The following is a 21,976-nucleotide window of genomic DNA, read 5'->3' on the forward strand; positions in this document are numbered from 1 at the left end:
TGGACAGTGAAGGAATGCAACAAAAACATAATATTCCAGAAACACGCTTTGCCGATAGCTGTTCATAACACTTCCTACGTTGGAATAGACGTCCGCCATTACCTGCCCGAAACCGGAAGTGACGTCATTTTCGCGGAAATGTCGTTTTTTTTTTTTTTTTTACCATCAGGGCCTCATGAACCTATACTGGTGTTTTTAAAAGTTATGTTTGACTTTATGACTTTCTGTGTCGTTTCTGGGATGCTTAGGACTCATATTGCACTGCTGGAAATAGTTTATTTTGATGCATATGCTGCTTTTTTGCAAATTTGCATCATAATATTTATTTTTGTTTTTCCTGCAGTATATAAAAATTGGTGTATTTCAAAAATAAAACTATGAACGCACTCAAAATAAATTTCCTTTTTTGTGCAACTTTTTTGTATTTACAGTTTTGAGGGATAAGCCTCTTAAATTTCTCTAACTAGAAATATATGTTAAAAAAAACCAAAACGATTTTCAATTTTTTTGTAGTTTATTGCACTTTTTTGCAATTTATGTAATTACTATGCACTTAATGCAGACATATTATTAAAATTTGGGCTATAATGGTTGTATTGATGTATATCAACTTGAAATGCTCCCAAAAATGGCTCCACAGCATGTAAACATATAATATAAGCTCTGGCGGACTTGGTTCTATGGTAGGTCTTAAAGGGTTAACCATGCCCTGAACAGGCTAACTTTATGCCTGTTTGGCTCATTAGCTACCAAACTAATGTTACCATTAGCTAGCAAATGCGATCAGTTTTAGCAGTAATTACAACATTACAAGATATACTTGCTTGATAAGTAAATCTGGTGTTTTATTCTTCAAAAGAATAAACCACACAGCTCAAATGTTGAGTAATTAGGTTACCTTCACTGCTCTGGCTGGACTAGTGAGACTGCTGAGTGGGAGAGACTGAACAGTGCTTGTGCACTTCTTCTTCATGAATACCAAATGGGAGTGATGTTAGCTAGTTACTGTTGCTAGTGAGCTTTACTCTAAATAATGTTTACTTTAAACACTAAGTATTTTTGTATTTTTCACAATGCAAGTAAATTTTACTTCATAAGTACAACTATTAAGCGCATACTGTTGATAACCCAAAGGGTTAACTAGTTTATGTACATCAGGGTAGTTATTGGATTTTACAGTGCACAAGGGAGTAACGAGGCAATGGCAGAAAAGAGGGGAACACAGCTGGGACTCCCAAAAGGTTGATTCTGTTCATCTGGACGTAGCGCTGCAGTCAGTCTCAGCTGACTGCAGGGAACATAGAGACAAGGGTGACTAGACATGAAACGTGGAACATGGGGAAGGCATAGAGTAAACATGGGGACAGAGACTATACACAGGCTAAGATAAACACTGAGGGAGGGAAAACTAAGATCACTAAGAACCTAAGAAATCAAGATAACCAAAACCATGAATGACAATATTCAAGAATAATGAAAAACACAAACACTAGGTCACATACCCAGTACCTTGACATGACCGTATTCAAAGCTTTCTTGTCAAATGCTTTCGTAGAGCTCGTTCTGCTGAAACTGCTTTTAGTGTCTAGTGGTATTTTGATGCAAAACAAAGCAGGAGAATGTTTTTTCACACTGTAGACACGGCGACCATGAAAACTCTTTATTCATGGTAAAAAATTGTGTCTTATGCTTCGTGGCTGATTCCCAGCTGTTGCCACTTGCGCTCTGCTTTCCTCCAGGTCCAGCATCAATAAAATAGGGAGAGCGCAATTACTTTCAGATGCCCGACCAACCTTCCTGATACCACACCCTGAGCTCACTGCACCACCCCTCCACAACCTAACTGCACACTTCTTGGGGTTGACTTTTGATCCCTGCCTGCCTGAAGGGCTACAGGACTGAGGCCACCTTATTCACGATAAGGTCACACCCAGGTGTCATCGTGGATGATGACATCATCCAAGTAGGCAGCAGCATGTGAATGCAGCACTGGGTACAGCACTTGTGGTGAAAATGTCCAGACCTTCTGTTGTGAAGACGCTACTGACATTACTGGACCTGGAGTAAATTTTTACTCGTGATAACCTCCCCAATGTGTGAAGGTTTGCTCTCAGGTTCAGAATGTATTGAATGTTGTTTTTAGCTGGGCTTGGACCTTCCTCCCATTTTTATTTAATTAGCTCCAACACCCCCCATGGCTTCCTGCCAAACAACGATTCAAAGGGTGAAAATCCCGTGGAGGCCTGGGGCACCTCCTGCACTGCAAACAACAGCGGGTCTAACCAGCAATCCCAACTGCGTTCATCCTCATGAATGTACAGGGTGGGCCATTTATATGGATACACCGTAATAACATGGGAATGGTTGGTGATATTAAAGTCCTGTTTGTGGCACATTAGCATATGTGAGGGGGCAAACTCCTCAAGATGGGTGGTGACCATGGTGGCCATTTAGAAGTTGGCCATCTTGGATACAATCTCCCATGCTACAGTTGGGTGGTCTAGTAGGGTGTCTTGCATTGAAATCTGCTGCAATGATCCGGTGTTAAATTCCGTTCTTTTGGATTCTTCAGGGCCAAGAAAACACGGCTCAAAAGTGGTCTTTTTACTTTAAAAATGATCTTTATTTACATATTCCAGAATATGAAGACATGAACACAAAACACACAACCCCAGGTCTGAAGCACAAACGGAAACCTAGTTATTTATATACTTGCTCTCACGTCACACCACACTTTAAGTTTCGATCAAACAGCCTAGTTGGTTTCACTTTCACTTCATTCTAGCTGCAAAAGCACGCTCTGCAAAAACATGCAGTTTCCTGACAGCACTTTTTGGCACAGAGTGTACTCAGAGTTAGGCCTTTCTCATATGAAGCAATATAATCAGCATATAAACATTTAGAATGATAAATTTAAACCTCAACAGTTTCCCCTCTTCGTCTTCTTTTAAAAGACGACATAAACCCTAATTTATCCCATTAAGTTTACTTTCATGTGAGAATAGTAGCTAAAATATAACAAAGGAAATCATATCAAAAATGAAACCTTTCAATTGCCCAACCCTTTAGGTCCTCCGACCCCTCAACGAGTTGTACCCTTTCAACATTCCCTTATTACAATGGCATAATTACTTGTATCCACAACAAATAAATCAAACAAATAAATCAAGCCCTTATACAGCATCTCGCGTTCACGCTGGGCTGTGAACTATCATTGCTTCTCTTCCTACCATCCCCTTTTGACCCCAGAGTCACAATTTGACCCCACTTCTGACTTCCCTCAATGCTCACTATAAAATCCAATCATATATAATTAACTTTATCCCCTAAAGGTCCCATATTACTCTTTGAAAACAGCCTCAATAGAGTTAAAATTTAAAATTTACTCCTGGTTTTCACCCCCTCTAGCCTCATCCCCCAATGTTTGTAAGGTAATTAGAAGACTGAAATAATTTTTTGGGAAAAAAAAGTTTACATTTTTTAGATATCACATGTCCACTGTAGAGGACATTGGAAGGCCAAACATGTAAAAATGAACTTTGATGGCAAATATTTGCTTCAACTCTTCACCAAGGAGAAGTTTGAACTCAAGGAACTGTAGTGGTTTCTTCCCCCAAAACTGCAAGTCACTGCTATACTGAAGCCACGAGTTGGTGATTGCCAGATCCAAATTAGAAAACTGCACATACTGTCAATTTCTGAGTGCGAGAGACCATCCTGTAGAAACACAACATTCGGCAACAAGGTCCACGTCACCTATGTTGGTAGTGTACTCAGCAATTGCCAGTGGACTTGGCACATGGACAAACCTTTTGTTTTTCTTAGACTATCTTGTGCGTCTGTCCTGAGGTTGATTGCCATAGGCAGAGGATGCCATGACAACTGTCCAACCACTTAATGACAGCAAGTTCAGGTCTGAGTACCATCCCTGATGCTCCTCCTTCTTTCTTCTTCAAGGGCTTATTCCCTATGAACTTCTCCATCAAACAACTCAAGATCTGGGTTCCCCTCATCAAACTGCAATAAATTTCTTTCTGCTTCTAAAAAGGACTCCTTTTCTGGTCATTTAAAAAAACAGAACAAAATGGAGGAAATTACTACAAATGTCCACTATGGAGGACATTTTTTAAACACTTCAATACTATACTAAAATGAAGTTAGAATTAAGCATACTATGTTTTAATGTGTTATTAAGAGACTTATTTAAAAGATGTTAACAACATTTATAGCTAAAAATTGCTCAATAAGAAGTTTTATGCACTTACTTTTCTTCTTCCCATAAAATGTACTTGCAGCGATGGCCACCATGTTCCTTAATGAAAAAACTAAAGTTCCCAAAGCTCCACCCCTTCACATTTGGTATCATTGGAAAGCCCTAAATGTCCTCTGTAGATACAAAAAGGAGACAATTCTGTAGTATGCAGTGCATGGGAGATATTCAGGTTTAGAAAGGTGCTCTACAGAGGACAAATTTGCATTGCTGGTAGTCAGGAGGCTAGGGGTAACTAAAGTCACTCTCATTACTCTTCATTACTTTTATGCTCACATTTAACCTTAACAAGCTTTTAATCTCCTAAGCAACACATTTTCTTGAACTGTCGTCCTCTGTGCTTCTTTTGTGGTCCCCCTTTCTCTGGTTGGTTCCTGGATTCTCGCCTCCCTTCAGTCTCGCCACCCCTGTAGTCGCTGTGGTCCCGAAATCTCCTGTAAAGGAAACAAACACCTTTCCCTTCTACACCAGCCTAACGTATTATTTTCATCAATTGTTCTCTTAATTATTCAATCTTGGTTCAACCTATCATGTTTGGGACTCTCTAATCAAAAGGATTAAACTAATTATGTGTATAAGCGTGTTAGCGTTTATCCATCGGCACGCAAGGTCATCCCTACAATATATCAGTTCAGTCGGTCACGCTGAACGACGTTTTTGACCTTCACTTGACCGAGTGACAACTCCTATGTGTACAATTGCAATGTGTGTATAAAAAAAAACATTTATTTATTCATCTATTCAATGTTACTCATTTCAGTAAACAGCATTTTAACACCTTTAACACACTTAAAGCGCCGCTTTCACGTCCCTCCAGGTGCTTCCTGTTGCTCGCTCTCTTCTCTCTTATCTGATCATCTCAAGCACGTCCTGTACTCAACGTACTTCCTCTCTTCAGTCAGACATACATTTACAAGCTCTACCACATTTGCCCTATATGGTTGTCTCAGACTCCAGATGTTTTCCTCTCAGCCTATTCAGAGCAGGCCTATTTTCACACCTTCTGCATCACTGCTTGCTAAGCAAAAACAAAGCAAAATGTTTTCACCTCTACCCCAAAAACTAATCCACGTCATGTCTGTTTCTGTAAGCGTGCATTAAAAAACTGTTGCAAGTGCACAAGTTTCCAAGCAAAATGTGTCTTAACTCTCACCTACAAGCTCCCTTGATAAAGCCCCTTATTTCAAATTAAACCCCAAATCACCCCTTCTTGACACATCTCATGTGTCAAATACGCTAAAGCCAGCTACTAAAACTGAAAATACTCAAAATACTTCACCACTCCTTATAAAAATGAGCGGAAAAGCTTAGTCACGTCATTTCTCTAAAACTTTCAGCATTTCTCCTCTAGGGTATATTTGCTCTGGGCCTCCAAACCTGTGTTTAGGAATAAAATCAGTCTAATCATCATGTTAAATCTTTTACACCACTGGCTCCATTCAAACCTGCCTAGAAACAACACCTGTGTGTTAACACTAACTTCATTTTAAAACTCCTATTTTCCACTTGTAATACCTGTGTTATAACATGTTCTTGATACAGCATATTTTGATTTCATTTTGCTCTTCTTAATGTAACGGTACATTCTAATTATACTTTATCAGACTTAACCAAAATACATGTGCTTTCCTTACTCTGCTCCTGTTTTAAAGGAAAAAACTTTGGTCATTTCGACAAGTGTTTGTTATTCTATAACTGCATTTTATATGAAAAGTCTTGCACTCTCCTATGTGACTCATAAATATTACTTTTGTTTTAGTTATTTTCCTCTATAAACTTCAATTGACTTCTACAGTGGCCTATTTTGTTAATGGCATGAGTTATTCTCCCCTTTAGCATTTGGCATTTTCCCAACAATATAATCTAGTACCATAATCTAAACCCAGTCAATAAAACAGAATTTTCTTAAAGCAAACATCAGCCACAAAAGTTGTATCCAAGATGGCCGACTTCTAAATGGCCACCATGGTCACCACCCATCTTGAGGAGTTTGCCCCCTCACATATACTAATGTGCCACAAACAGAACTTTAATATCACCAACCATTCCCATGTTATTACAGTGTATCCATATAAATGGCCCACCCTGTACTTATGACTAATGGACTTTAAAGTCTTTTTCAGCCGCTCCATCAGCCAGAGGGTGGTAGGTGCTGGTCCGAACAGATTTAATGCCTGGTAATTCGTAGAGAGAGACATGAACGATTTGCCCTGGATTTTAAGGCACCGGATTATAAAGCGCCGGATTATAAGGCGCATTAAGCGAAACAAAACAGTCAAATATGTCAAACTTTACTCAACTCATACTTCTTGCTTCCTCCAATTCTGTACCAATGGTTCATTAATGTTGAATTCTCTCCAGCTGCTCTGTTCCCATGTTGTTGCAGTATGTGAATGACTAACCTCGTATTGTGGATGGATTATCTCAGTTTTTCTCCTGCCTGAAGTTTGGTCTGTTTACAGAATCCTGCCATGCGATTGCATTGTCCCTAACCATCGGGAACCCTTACGTTAACTTTTATCAAGGGGAAAAAAGTTAGCGTTCATCCTTCAGCTTCACTGTGTTTATCAGATTCAGATTCAGAACACTTTATTTATCCCCAAGGGGCAATTAAGAGACTAACCTTGCCGACCGTACACAAACATCACATTGGGGAGACAGGTCAGGCTGGGTAGCTGGCCAGTCAGTCGCACGAGCATGGAACGACCCGGAACCGAACAACAATGGAAAATGCACAACATGAGGAAAGATGAGGAGAAAAAACAAACTCCCACTGAGCTCCAACAGCTATGTTATTTTATGCTAACATAGCTGTGTTACTAGCAATCACATAGCACATCATTATATAGCAGCTAGCCCAACTTCAGTAACCCTACAAACGTCACTGCTGTTTAGTTTTCTGTCTTCATTTATGTCAGAAGTGATAGCAGAGCTGTACGTTTGAATTTTTTCAGAAATCTCTCAGTCAGAACATGGTATGTCATGTTTAGGTGGAAACTAGCGAGCTAACTCTCTGCTAACTTCTAAGTCTGTTAAATTGAATAAATTCTGTTTTCATGGATGCCTGGATGTTAAACGTAATTGTTACACCTGGTAAAGCAGCAACACTGATCATTTTATTGAAGATGATAATTTAGAGAGTTCTTAACTCTCAGTGATGCCGCAGTGTTTGTCTGACTTTGGGAGCTGAAGTGGAGTTTGGACCCAGATCACTCCACGAGGTTCCTGACTACGGTAGCCGTAATGCTCCAACAATCCATCAAGCGGTGCGGCTTCGTAGCTTAACATGTATTGACAGATTTTTGAGCGCCGTGTACATAAAATCAGTTCGAGGTCAGTAAGCACAACCAGAATGCATACATATTCATACACTGTCAATTTGAGAAAATTTAGGATTTTAGGTGCACCTTATAGTGCATAAAATGCGGTACAATGTCATATTATCTATATTACAGATAATCGTAGCATGTTATGTAAAAGATGTTTCTATATCTGCGATTACCACAACTAGATGACTGGAACTGAAACTGTGAACAGGGAAAGAAGAGACTGTAGTCCTTTGTGGACACTACAAAGTCTCACATAATTTGATCTTTATGTCAGGTAGTCAGTAACCCATGAGATGGCAGATAATTACATATATTTCTGGTAGCAGCTACTAGATTATGTCAAATGCTCTTAAGAAATCAAAGGAAGTGATCTTCACTGTACAGCTTTTATCTAAATGGGAGTCTGTGGCGCAGACTTCACTTGAAGGTAGTGATGGTGTGTGGAAGCCAAAAACTGTGGTGGATATAAATTTGTGGAACCAGCACCCCAACGCAGGATGTGTGGATCCTGTGAGTCTAACCCAGCAGGCAGAGCAGAGCTTGGATAGATGGGTGAGGGGACTGGTTTTGACAGCCTCTGGTGTCTGGAGGTCTACCCTGCGTATCTCAGTTTTTCCCCTTTACTGTTTCACAAAGGGTTAAAAGGGAATGGTCACAATTTAGAATTTATTTGCAGGATATTTTATTAAAGCAACTTAGTAGGCAAAAGTGGAAAAGTAGAATCAAATAATAATAATCACAAAGTAATAATCCAATCAGCTGAATTATACTTATATAATTAACATACTCAGAGCTAATGCTGACGTTGTTCTGGTCTTTGGTAGAAAGGAGGTTGGAGGTAAGAATGAGCACAACCAGATCTGATGATGCACTTATCCTCCCAATTCTTTAATCTAACACGTCAGAAATGAGCAGAGAAAAAAACAAAAAATGCAAACAGGATCTGCAGGTTCACAGTTGCCTCTGAACCTGCAGTGGGAACTCATTGTTGCTGACATACAATCATTCAAGCCACACCTTATTATCTCCTCTCTAACTGGCTTTTTTATATCCATGACTTAAAACAGGGTTTAAACTTTACTTAATGACATTTTCTTCTTTTATATGTTATACTTAATTTGTCAATAATTCCATCACATATGAATGTTCAGTCAAATATGAATATACTATACTTGTATGTTAATAATGTTTTATTCAGCTCATGCAATTCTCTGAAGTCATGGAAAACTGGGTATGGGAATTGTGCAGACAAGCTATGCACTGAAAATTGGAACAGCTTTACACTCTTTCCTTAGTGGGAAAACTACTGTCTTCAAAACTACAATGTGCAGAGACTACACAGTGTGCATTTTACTTTGCCACACTGAACAGGCAGTGAAAAATATTATTTCATTGCAAAAGTTGGAATTTTAAAGTAGAAGGAAGATCTAGGGCAACATTAACTAACATCAGCACCAGCACACAGCATTCATTTGATGTTAAAAAACTGAATGTACTAAGTAAAGGAGTGTCATTTGGTGGCTTGCCTTGTGCATATGTATTTTTAAAACTTTTACTTTCAGGAGAAGAATTAAATGAGTCACGCAAATGTGAATTACGCCGTCTGCACTAAACTGCCACAGTACCACAGACTGTCCAAAATCTAATGCTGAGAAAAATGTCTTATGCCTTGTGGTGGTAGTGATAGTTGCTACTAAGAGTTTATTTTTAGTAGAGGGAGAAGTTATCAGAACAATCACATAATTGGCACTTTGCGTTGATGGCTCAAAGCCTCAGTGCCTCTTCATTCAGTTCTCACGCTGAGTGTTTAGAGGTGAGCCCCACCTTTTGTTCCTCAATAACATCAGGATTTTCACTTTGACAGGAATTAATTGAAATGAGCTTCTTTTTCTCAAGCCACTTCTTTTTTCTCAGCAGTGCGCACACAGGGAGCAACCTCTAACAAATATTTATCTCCATTGCACCATTTTTGCCTGAGCTTACACTGGATTGTTTATTTAGTTTGTAGGCCTGCACCATTCTCTCTCTCTTCTGGATTATTGAGCCACTAATTCACAGTTCAGAGTTCAGGTGTACATTTAACACATTCTTGTGAAAAACTCTAAATATGTCAGCGGTTGCAATGCAGTTATAATTAACATTTATATGATCTGTGCAACTTTGCTTATCATGTCGATGGTTTTCATGACTGGTGGGCTGTTACGTCGCAATGAACAATGGGACGGTATTTTCTCCTATCCTTTCATAAAGGATGGTTCAGTGTAGGGATGCAACGATACCAATTTTTTTAAACCGATACGATACCGATACTTGGATCTGAGTACTTGCCGATACAGAGTACAAAAACCGATACTTCTACGACACACCCACACAAATGCAATGAATTGGAAGACAGGTTTTATTATATTCTCTGCCGATAAAAAATAAAATCTTAATAAAAATGACCACAAAAAAATTTCAAGTGAAAAATAAGCACTTCTGTTAAATTATTGCAGAGTCTCCACATTGTAATTTTACAAAATATCACTGAACTATTGGCACTGTCTCGAGCTTTCAGAATAATAAATAAACACTTCTGTTTGGAATAAAATAAATACAAATTAGGTTTGAGAATAAATTAAACTTTTAAATTACTGCAGAGTGTCCATATTGTAAACAAACAAACAAAATAATTATTATAAAATAAATAATAAATAAAATAATAATTGGCCCCCTAGTGGCCAATCTAAAAAACTACAACAGAAATGACAAGCCACCCTCTGATTAATGAAATAAGTTGGTATCAGTTCATGGTATCGGTTAACTTTTACGAGTAGAGATATCCCGATACCAGTATCAGTATCGGTGCATCCCTAGTTCAGTGTATCCTATGCTAAAGGAAGCAACGATGCTCCTTTCCTTATTATTATTATTTTTTTAATTTAATCCTTTTCCTTAATCTGTGGAGAATTTTCACAGCTCATATTCCTGCCCCCACACAGATACTTTTGGCTGATGTCTCTCAGTTAAGAACCCTCCTAAACAAAGTGAACTATTGGAATGCACCCCAAGTCTTTAACCTCTTAAGCCCCAAGCCTACCTGATCTCCTGCTTTTTGCCCCCGTATCAGGGGGCGTTGGGGCTTAAGAGGTTAAGTAAACATTGAGATGTTAAAGCTGGGCCCTGTGAGATTTCAGTCCTGGCCTTTGTAGTTATGTTGTGGTTGAAAAAAGGAGTCAGCAGTGCAAAACCAGATATAGAGGTCAATATCATATGTATTATTTCACGAAACAGAATTCGTGAATATAACCTGCCCTCAAATAATGACATTTTGAAATCTTCCGAAATCCTCATGAACAAAAAGGGTTTGTATTTCAGCAGCTTCCTCTGATTGGTGCTCAGGGTAGCTGACAGTGAGCATTGCCCAGTTGTGGAATGTTTAATAGGGATTCACATAATTTAGCAGTGCTTCCTGTCAGCTGGTTTCAGAGAGGTCTGAAATGTCCTTTTGCTCTGATATACACTACCAGTCATAAGTTTGCATACACCTTTTTATTTAATGGTTTTTCTTTATTTTTACAACTTTCTACATTGTAGATACAAACTGAAGACATCAAATGTATGAAGCCAGATATGTGGAATTATGTGGCAAACAATAAATTGATAAATAACTCTAATTATATTTTAGATTTTAGATTCCTAAAAAGTAGCCACCCTATGTTTTGTTGACACTGCTGCAAACCCTCGGCCTTCCCTCAATGAGCTTCATGACGTAGTCACGTGAAATGGTTTAACTTCACCGGTGTGCCTGTCAGGGTTTATTTCTGGAATTTCTCTTCTTAATGGGGTTGGGACCATCATTTGTGTTGTGTGGAAGTCAGGTTGGTACACAGCTGACAGCCCTACTTGACAACTGTTAGAATTCATATTATGGCAAGAACCAATCAGCTAAGTAAAGAGAAACAACAGTCCATCATTACTTTAAGAACTGGAGGTCAGTCAGTCCAGAAAACTGCTAAAACTTGTCCCCAAAGTGCAAAAACCATCAAGCACTATGTCAAAACTGTCTCACATGAGGACCGCCCCAGGAAAGGAAGACCAAGAGTCACCTCTGCTGCTGAGGATAAATTCATCTGAGACACCAGCTTTAGAAATCTCACATTAACAGCACCTCAGATCAGAACCCAGATAAATGCCACGTAGAGTTCAAGTAGCAGACACATCTCTACATCAACTGTTCAGAGAAGACTGTGAATCAGGCCTTTATGGTGAAACAGCTGCTAAGAAACCACAACTAAGAAAAGCAACAAGCAGAAGAGAGTGGACATTAGACCAATGGAAATCTTGGCTTTGGTCTGAGAAGTCCAAATCTGAGATCTTTGGCTCCACCCAAAGTGTCTTTGTGCAGAAATGGTGAACAATGATCTCCACATGCATGGTTCCCACTGTGAAGCATGGAGGAGGAGGTGTGATGGTGTGTGGGGGGCTTTGCCGGGGAGACTGTTGGGGATTATTCAAAACTGAAGGCACACTGAACCAACCTGGTTATTACACCATCCTGCAGCGACATGCCATCCCATCCGGTTTGGGTTTAGTTGGACCATCATTTGATTTTCAATAGGACAATGACCACCAAACACACCTCCAGGCTGTGCCAGATGGCCTGGCCTCCAAAGTCACCTGACCTAAACTCAGTCAAGATGGTTTGGGATGAGATGGACCGCAGAGTGAAGGCAAAAGGGTCAACAAGTGTTCAGCATCTCTGGGAACTCCTCCAAGACTGTTGGAAAACCAGGAGCTCATGAGCTCATTGAGAGAATGCCAAGAGCAGTAATCAAAGCAAAGGGTGGATATTTTGAAGAATCTAAAATATAAAACATGTTGTGAGTTATTGACACTTTTTTGTTTACTACATAATTCCATATGTGTTCATTCATGGTTTTGACACCTTTAGTAAGAACCTACAATGTAAATCGTCATGAAAATAAAGAAAAAACATTAAATTACGGGATGTGTTGAAACTTTTGACTGGTAGTATATCTCAGTTTTGCATTCACATTTTTTTTCAAGTGATGAGATGTTGTTGTATTTCTTATCTTCCCCAGGTATGTATGGGCCAGATGAGGGCTGGGCATCTGCCTACCCACAATGTGGAGAGAGAAACCAGTCACCAATCAATATTGTGGATAAGGATACCAAAATATCCAGAGAATATCAGGAGCTGACACTGGAGGGTTTTAACATAGAATCTTCAAATAAGACATCTATGAAGAACACTGGCAAAACAGGTAAACATAAAACATGTTCTGTTTGTCCTTTTGTTAAAGTTTCTTTTTTTGTTCTTGATTTATGCTTCCCTTTGCAACAACAATCTTTGTCTTTCACCACCACTTTTAGGAGGGGAGATCATTTCTATACCTTGGCGTATCTTTTCTGACATTGTACGGGCATGAATTCTCACATTAACATTGACTTTAGCTGGGCAAGCTGAGAGGCCTCCAGCTTTTTCAGGTGGTTTGTTCGGCAATCAGAATTATTTTCTGAAAGCCAAGAAAAATGCCCAGTGGATTTATTTTTTCAAGTGGATCATTACGGCTTTGCCATGGTCCACTTAAATGATCTTTATGATTATTACTTATTTCATTTATTTTTAACTTTTTAAGATATTACAAATGGAACAGACATGACTGGGGGACAGGAAAGGTAAAGATGTAGAATAGAAAAGTTCAAGAAAAGGAGAGGGGAAGAAAAATAGAGGGGAAGAGGGACAGAGAGAAAAGACAAAAAAAATCTGCTGGATCACCTGCTGGAAGAAAAAAAAAAAGCAAAAAGAGAACAACCACAAGAGAAACCACAGCAAGAACCTTGATAAGTGTAAGTAACAGTGACCAATAGATATTGAATGTTAATGAGCAGCGCGCAAGACCGACGATGCATGACGTGCTTTGACGCAGCAGCCAAGGAAGATACAGTATGTGTCTGTGCACACCTGTGTGCATGAGCGTGCTTGTATTGAAAAGGTTTCTCCACTATCTGATAGTGGGTGTGGGGAGCCATAGCCCTGCCCCCCAGGACATGAAGCAGGCATGGAGGAGATCCAGGCCCCAAACATCTTGAGGCCCCCCAATGCACGAGAGCCCAAGGAGGACCATCATGCAACCCACCTAGAAAGAGCTTAGGATAGTCCCAGACAGGGGGGTCATGCAGCAGCCACATTGCAGAAGCTACAGGGGCTGTGACGATGTGCCTGCAGGATCTGCAGCCAGCTGTGTCAGAGTGGACCTAGACCTGGGCCTGAAGGGCAGTTCAGAGTTCAGGTGTACATTTAACACATTTTTGTGAAAAACTCTAAATATGTCAGCAGGTTGATAAATGCAGTTATAATTAACATTTAAATGATCTGTGCAACTTTGCTTATCATGTCGATGGTTTTCATGACTGGTGGGCTGTTATGAGGGCCCAGGCCACGCCAACCAGCCACCGGGAGTGAGCTAGTACATATCTGAGCCCCCAGCCCTGGATACCGAGAACCACCAATGCACTGACAGCTGAGGGCATCAGCCACTGGCAGGGAGTGTGGTGGTGGGAGATAGATCCCTACACCAGGGGGGGCCTCAGATGTACCTAGAGAGGTGGAGTCTAAGATCCGACCCCACACATACACACAGACAAACAGGCACACACAGACACAAACATGCATTCCCACCGTCATGCACACATATACTAATACTCAGCACTTGCCCACCGTAGAGACACACAGAACAGCAGCAGGGAGGCCCAGCATCCCAGACCCCGACCAGACAGCCAACTCCTCCTCCCGAACAGAAAACGTAAAGTCGTTGGGGTCATTTTGTGGTAGATACCAACAAGGCCTCCCTTATAAGTAAATCGATCGATCGCTGACTGTCTTGTTTTCTTCATGATGAATAAGTCTCTAAACCAGCGGGGCTTGTGGAAACACAGACCCAACACCCAACACAGACGGTCCTCTGGACACTGCATAACGTGCCCACCCCCAAGGCCCTATATGTATGTGTTATGAGAGTGTGAGTAATGTGGATGTCTAGGTTGTGGAATAAAATTGAGGCACAGGTGGCCAGAAGGGGACAGAGGGGGAATGCCTCCCCTGCACCTCAGTGACACACCCATACCCCAAGGGAAGAGGGAGGCAGTTGGGTACAGGGAGGGAAGGAATGGGAGGGGGGGCAAGTACCCCCTCCCTGGGGCCAGCTCCCCTTCTGACCCCAGTAGGCACCCCCATTTCCTGGAATCCATCAAGGCCCGGGCCCACAGTAGCAGCACTGCCAAATCCCACAGAGCCCAGGGCAGCCCACCTGACCTCACCACAGAGGAAACTACACCTACCCATCATTCAATCATCTCCCAAACTACTTAAGACAATAGACACCCAGGTTGAGTTCATTCTCCTCTGGGGTAACACTTTATAACACTACCTGTGAATAAGGTGCAAGTATCTTGTACTTACATGCAAATTCCTGTAATCAATAAGCATGGCGTGGTGGATCACATCTTTGGAAAGCTGAGTTCAGTTTCTCCAGCCACAGCCCACCTGAGGTTCCCCGCTAGAGGGTCCCTTCGTCATTGCCATGGTCAGCCTCTGTTTTTGTTTTCTGTTGGGGTTTTTTTTGGACTCTCTTGCTCCTGGTTGTTTTTGATTTAGACTCCACCCTGGTCAAGTGAGATGTTTTTGTCTTGGGACCATCAGGAGCTGGCCCCATTTGGGTTTAGCCTCGTCCTGCCTGTCACACAGCACTAACCCTGACACCACTTGTGAATGTGAAAATAAATGGTAAATGGTAAATGGTCTGTATTTGTATAGCGCTTTACTTGGTCCTAAGGACCCCGAAGCGCTTTACACTATACACAATCATTCACCCATTCACACACACATTCACACACTGGTGATGGCAAGCTACAGTGTAGCCACAGCCGCCCTGGGGGCCACTGACAGAGGCGTGCATAGTGTTTCAATTCTCTCTATATCTCAGCAAATTGCAATAGAATGACAAAGGACCCTGTAAGGGAAATGCTAATCAACTGAAAAACAATTCTGCCTGGCAAATTAGCCCCTCATATGAGAATATGCTTTATAAGCTGATGGAAACTGACAGAAATGATCTTTAGTGATGTATTCCTCAGAGAAAATCTGAAGGAGAAACAGACCTATCTTTAGCATGTCTTAGAATATGTTTCTTTAATTTATGCATTTAAAGCTGTTTCATGCTGTGCACGTGTCCACATTCTGATGGTGTTTCAAGGAACCTTTGAAATTGTCTTCATGTCATCGATAGATGTCACATTTTTGTTTCTGTATCTGTTTTTAAAGAGAAATTATTTCCATGTCTGATGAAAAATCTGATAAGTAATGAGTCAAAGCTCACTTTTTTCATCTACCCAAATTGGTATGGCCCAGATCTGGCTTACACGTCGCCCACACATGGGCCAGCACAAGGCCATTTGCAGACACACTGGTGGTCCTGTGCTGGCCCAGAACAGTTTCAACTCTGGCCCCAGATGTCAGTCCAATGTGTACCTTAATCAAGCCATGTAATAACAACATGTGCCGGAACATAGGAGTGCAAAAGTAACATGACGAAACTCTGTTCAGACAGTGAATGGACTGATTCTTATATTGCACTTTTCTACTCTCCTGGATTACTCAAAGTGCTCTATACAACATGCCACATTCACACACTTTCTCTAAACTAAGTACTCTCTAACTACATTTATACACATTCACATTCTTGACATGCAGACTGGAGGAGCCAAAGATCAAACCACTAATCTTCCGACCAGTAGGTGTCCTGCTCTACCTCCTGAGCTACAGCCACCCAGTGGGAAGCATGAGTAAACCTTTACAAGGTTTTGGATAAAGTGTACACTCCCAAACCTGTCAAACCTGCATTTGAAACGTTGGCTACCATAGCAGTATAGTATTGCAACATGGCATTTGGGTCTTCTAACTAAAATAGGAAAATAGGAAAATAAATAGTGCCATCATTGCCAGGCCTGGCCCATATCTGGATGACATACCACTTACCATGCCAGACGTCAGCCAGCAGTGCCGGCTTGACACCAGATGCGGGCCAGACCTGCCTGCTATGTGGGTAATCACTGTTTTTTTTCTCTCCTCTTCTGTATTTCTTCCAGTCGCCATCATGTTGAAAGATCATTACTTTGTTCGGGGAGCTGGTCTACCAGGGAGGTTTAAGGCAGAAAAAGTAGAGTTTCATTGGGGCACAAGCAATGGATCGGAGGGCTCTGAACACAGTATCAATGGCCAACGTTATCCTGTGGAGGTAAGCTCAATTTTCTAAGGAAAAGAATACAATATAATTTAAAATGTTTGAATATCATTTTTGACTACATTTATATTTCACCTTTAAAAGGTGTTTACCTTACCTTGTTTGGTAGACTTCTTTTCAGCACAACCTTACATGTCTTACATGACTTTACTTTTTTTTTTCAATTTCGACATATTGTATTGACAAAATTTACTTTCTATTGCATGAAAAAACATAAAATCCAAGTACGCAAAATTATTATTATTTTTACTGTGAAAACAAACACATTTAAGGAATCATTTTTATAACTTGAAATGCAAATATAAATTATAAAAAAATACATATGAATTTTGCAAACTTAAAAAAATACATGCAATGGCTGGGGTGTCTTTTGTGCAACTATTTGAAACTTTTTCCTTTAGAACTATCAGGTGTCACAATAAGGTGCTACACAAATTATTTGTGCCATTCCACCACGAGACTGAGGGACAGCCTCAGACCCAAAGACTTGACAACAGGAGCTGTATCACTTTGTCTGTTTTCCACGCAGAGACAGCATTTACATTTCAGTGTCCCTGTCGTGGCTATTTGGCCAGCATCTGTGTCATTCAACAGCCACCTTATTGTTTTGACACATAATACAAAAAGCAAGCAAAAAATACTACACTACAAACCAACTACACACTCCAAACAAGCTAATGTCACAAATCTCACATCTCAAATCTCGCTCTCTTGTCGCTATCTGTCACTATCCCCGCTTCCTAAGCAAGCAAATGTCAAATGTTATCATATTATGTTTGTTTTTGGTTGGCATTTTTCTATTGACCCACAGGTTTCTGTAAGAACGTATGTTGGCTGCCATGACAGACCAGTACTTCCGCAGTCCGGTTACTCAAAGTGAGAGCCAGCGTTCACTCGTTGCTAACATAAAAATTGGTTACTTTGGGCTGTAAGTAGCGGCTTTACCTGTTCGAGGATGAGCTCGATTGCTAACTTTACTGTTGAGTGATGGCAAGGTTTCATTGGTGCTTTGCTAACACTAGACTTTATTGAACTATCAATAAAGTCTTGGTGTGCAAGGTGATATGGTGCACACTGGGAGTTCACATTGCACTGTTGCTCTGCCCTGTGACGTCTGTCTTAGTTTATCTTAGATGTTTGGATTCAAGCCTCTGTTCTGTCCCTGCATTCCACCTGCGCTGCTCGTCTGTACATGCAAGCCCCATCTTTCCACTCATCACAGCGTTCTGCACCTGCAACAAACATTAATAGTTTTTTCTCACTGTCAATACTCAAGATTTAACATCATGAGGAAATTTACACTAACAAAAGTACTACTGTGTCTGTTTATATCAGTGGTGGACAAAGGGCTGGTGTCCTGCATGTTTTAGATATGACCCTGGGTCAACACACCTGAAACATATCTAAACCACTGAAATTAGTACTGGCAAGGTCACCCATATTTTCCATTTCATATCAATAGTCAGTTGCTTTTTGATGCAGAAATATATGTCCACATTCTGTAATTTTTTTCAAATTATTATATTCTGTATGTACTACCCAGTGTCACATTTTCTTATATTTTATTAAAATATTATAAGAATATTATTTTTATCTTTGTGTGATTGTACGGCATACAGCCCACACAAAGTTTAAACAATGAGTGGCTTCCATATGTCAACAGTCAACAGCTCCACGCAGCACTTACCCACATAGCAAAATTGGTATGGCCCGGACCTGGCCCACACAGTGTGCTTACACATGGCCCACATACCGCAAAGAATGACGGCCCTTTGGTGGCCCAGATCTGGTTTGCCAGATGTGGCCCACACATGGGTCAGCACAAGGCCAGTTGCAGACACACTGCTGGTCCTGTGCTGGCCCAGAACAGTTTCAGCTCTGGACCCAGATGTCAACCTAATGTGTACATTAATCAAGCCATGTACTAACAACATGTGCCGGAACATAGGAGTGCAAAAGTAACATGACAAAACTCTGTTCAGATAGTGAATGGACTGACTCTTATATAGCACTTTTCTGGTCTCCCGGAGTACTCAAAGACATTCCCATTCAGTCAATCACACATCTTCTTTAAACTGAGTGCTTCCTAACTGCATTCTTACACATTCAGACTCTTGACATGCAGACTGGAGGAGCCAGGGATCGAACCACTAACCTTCCAATCAGGAGGTGACGTGCTATACCTCCTGAGCTACAGGTTTTGGATAAAGTGTACACTGACAAACCTGTCAAACATTCATTTGAAACGTTGGCTACCATAACAGTATAGTATTGCAACATGGCATTTGGATCTTCTAACTAAAATAGATAAATAGGAACATAAATAGTGCCATCATTGCCAGACATGGCGCACATCTGGTTGACATACACTCTGCCATTACACCAGTCAGTCAGAAGTGCCAGCTTGATGCCAGATCAGGGCTAGACCTGTTTTCTATGGGCCTGGACCACATAAACCAAACCACAATCGAGCCAGATATGGCATGCCATCACATAGACAGTGCCATCTATGCCACGCCTGGCCCATATCTGGATGACATATGTCTTATCATGCCAGAAGTCAGCCAGTAGTGCCAGCTTGATACCAGATCTGGGCCGGACTTTCTTTTTTTTTTTTTTCGCCTGTCCCATTTGGTTCTTTAGCCGTCAGAATTGTTGTCTGAAGACCAACAAGGATACCCAATGGATTTATTTTGCCAAATGGATCATCATGGCATTGCCGTATTGGTCCATTTGATCGACCTTTGTTTTTATTATTTATTTTATTTTCAGTTGTTACAGACGGGACAGACATGAGTGAGGGATAGGAAAGGGAGAAAGAAAGAGGAAGGAAAAGAAAAACAGAAGGGGAGAGGGACAGTGAGAAAGGGGGAAAAAAAATCTCCTGGATCACCTGTTGAGAGAAAAAGAAGAGAAAACAAGCAACAAAAACAAAACAAAGCAACATACTAAACACAACACTATCGCATTAATCTAGCTAAGTGTAAACAGCAGTAAATACTAAATATTGAATGTTGTTGTGCAGCACGCAGGACAGACAGCGCACAATGTGCTTTGAAGTAGCAGCCAAAAAAGGTGTGATTTAAGTCTACGAACAGTGAACACCCATGTGCACACCTGTGTGGATCGGCGCGCTTGTATTCAAATGGTTTCCCCATGTAATGGTCTGCAAGATGATGTAGAGAGCCATAGCCCCGTCCCCCAGGGCATGAAGCAGGCATGGAGGAGATCCAGGCCCCAGACATCCAGAGGCCCCAGAGTGCAAGAGCCCAAGGAGGACCACCGGAGGGGCATCCGTGCCACCTGGGCCGGACTTTCTTGCTATGTGGGTAGCTAGATAGCAGCAGCGTGACTCCTCAATCACAGCCTTCCAGTGTTTCTGTTTCAGTCATTTAAACATTTTGATATCCACATAGGTGATACCTATGTGATACCTTCCACAGAGTAACAGCTGCATGACTACATGATTTCCCTTATCCAGCGATACAGGAACAGCCGGGTGTCTCGACTACTCCACTTTCCCTTAGCACAGAGGTTCCCAAAGTGGGGGGTGCAGAGCCATTGCAGGGGGGGTGGGGGGGTATGAATGAAATAAACAACAACAACAACAAAAAAATGCTTGGACATTGCTAACATCATGGTCAGGTTTTTGATGGGACGCCCACACAAACACAAAGCAGAAGATGAAGCATTGCCAAATATGTTCCCAAACCAACTTCCTTCCAATCCAAATACTAGAAAATATGATGAAGCATGTCTTCCCTTTGGGTTCACCTGCACAAGTGCCAAGGTAGGTCTCCCCGACAGAATTTGTTTCCCCTGCGTGAGGAACACACGCTGCGCTGTCCAAATCACGGACGAACAGTAGCCAACCTTCTTGATTTTGATTTTGCCTGAGCCAGAAATATTATAATTCTGATCACGCATCAGTACATTTCCATATTTTTATATCTATAAAAAGAAAACTGACACTTGCGAGACTTTATCAAAAGTTTAAGCATCACAGCAGGCGCCTTTGTGTCAAAGTAACTGAGGATAAAACACAGAAAAACATGAAGGCAATTTTCCTTGCAGATAATTCCTTGCCTGGGATTTATAGCAGATAACCTTAAAAATAGTCTGCAGTAGATCAAAAACGAAAGAAAGTCATTAATCAACATGTGAACATCACCTGATGCTGCTGACGTGAACCAGTGCAAAGTTACAGAGGTTTTATTAGAGTCACAGCTGAGAGTTTTGCAATTTTGCATAATTTTATAAGTTTACATTTGTTCAGCATTGAACAGCAGAAATGAGGCTTTCTTTTCAGAGGTAAGTAAAAGGAAAAAAAAGAGCGGCCGACAGCGCTGTAAACAACGGTAGACTTATAGTAGACGAATAATACAGAAAACAGATTTTTAGATGGGAAACTGTTCTTGAAGTACAGAGAAAGAGAGAGAGAGAGAGAGAGCTGTGTATGAAGTGTGATTTTATCGTGGTGGAAGCAAAACAGCAAAACTAAGAGTGAATTCATGACGATGTTTACGTGAAGCAAAATATGAAGCGTAGTTTGGATCTTCTTTTGCTGCTGGTTCAGTCATAATTGTTTGGAGAGAGATAAAAACCTGCAGCTTCTGAATCTAGCGCAAAAAGGGTGTAAACACAAAGCGCCCGCCGACGGATCAGAATCAGTGAGCAGATTTTACGTTATCCAAGAATTGATTTTAATCAATAAATCGATGATCAAAACCCACCCCTAGTGTATATGTAAGCATGTAAAACCTGAAGATAGTCAGATTAACAGTAACAGTATTTTGTCTCATTGTAGAAATTCATCTCATGTAAACAATAACATAAGCGCACAGTGTGACTTGAAAAAAGGCACATACCTTTGATGTTGCATGACGACCCCCGTATTCCTTGTCCACACGTAAACGCAATTACATGGTGGTGGGGGTGGGCACGAAGATTTTCTTGTAAAAAAAAGGGGGGGGGGAGGTGGCGAGCAAAAAAAGTTTGGGAACTACTGCCTTAGCATAACCTATGCTAAGTTTTTAGCCTGACTAATGCTTTGGCTCAGCTCTACAGCTGCT

General features: G+C 40.9%; 2 protein-coding genes across 6 annotated transcripts in view; both read left to right on the top strand.

Annotated features, from left to right (window-relative positions):
- Window positions 1-21,976, top strand: part of LOC146519281 (receptor-type tyrosine-protein phosphatase gamma-like) — a 303,364-nt gene that overhangs the window by 175,969 nt on the left and 105,419 nt on the right. For all 5 annotated transcript variants that reach the window (XR_014874022.1, XR_014874021.1, XM_085159100.1 and 2 more), the window contains exons 3-4: window positions 12,684-12,866; window positions 16,750-16,898. Coding sequence is in view for 3 of the 5 variants with exons in the window: in XM_085159100.1 (XP_085015226.1) it covers window positions 12,684-12,866; window positions 16,750-16,898 (332 nt within the window). In the remaining 2 variants the exon portion in view is untranslated. The remainder of the gene's footprint in view (window positions 1-12,683; window positions 12,867-16,749; window positions 16,899-21,976) is intronic.
- LOC146519283 (G2/M phase-specific E3 ubiquitin-protein ligase-like) overlaps window positions 1-21,976 on the top strand; it is a 253,031-nt gene that overhangs the window by 53,931 nt on the left and 177,124 nt on the right. The gene's annotated exons all lie outside the window — the stretch shown is intronic.

The sequence above is a fragment of the Neolamprologus multifasciatus genome, chromosome 5, assembly GCF_963576455.1.
Source record: "Neolamprologus multifasciatus chromosome 5, fNeoMul1.2, whole genome shotgun sequence".
Taxonomy (NCBI): domain Eukaryota; kingdom Metazoa; phylum Chordata; class Actinopteri; order Cichliformes; family Cichlidae; genus Neolamprologus; species Neolamprologus multifasciatus.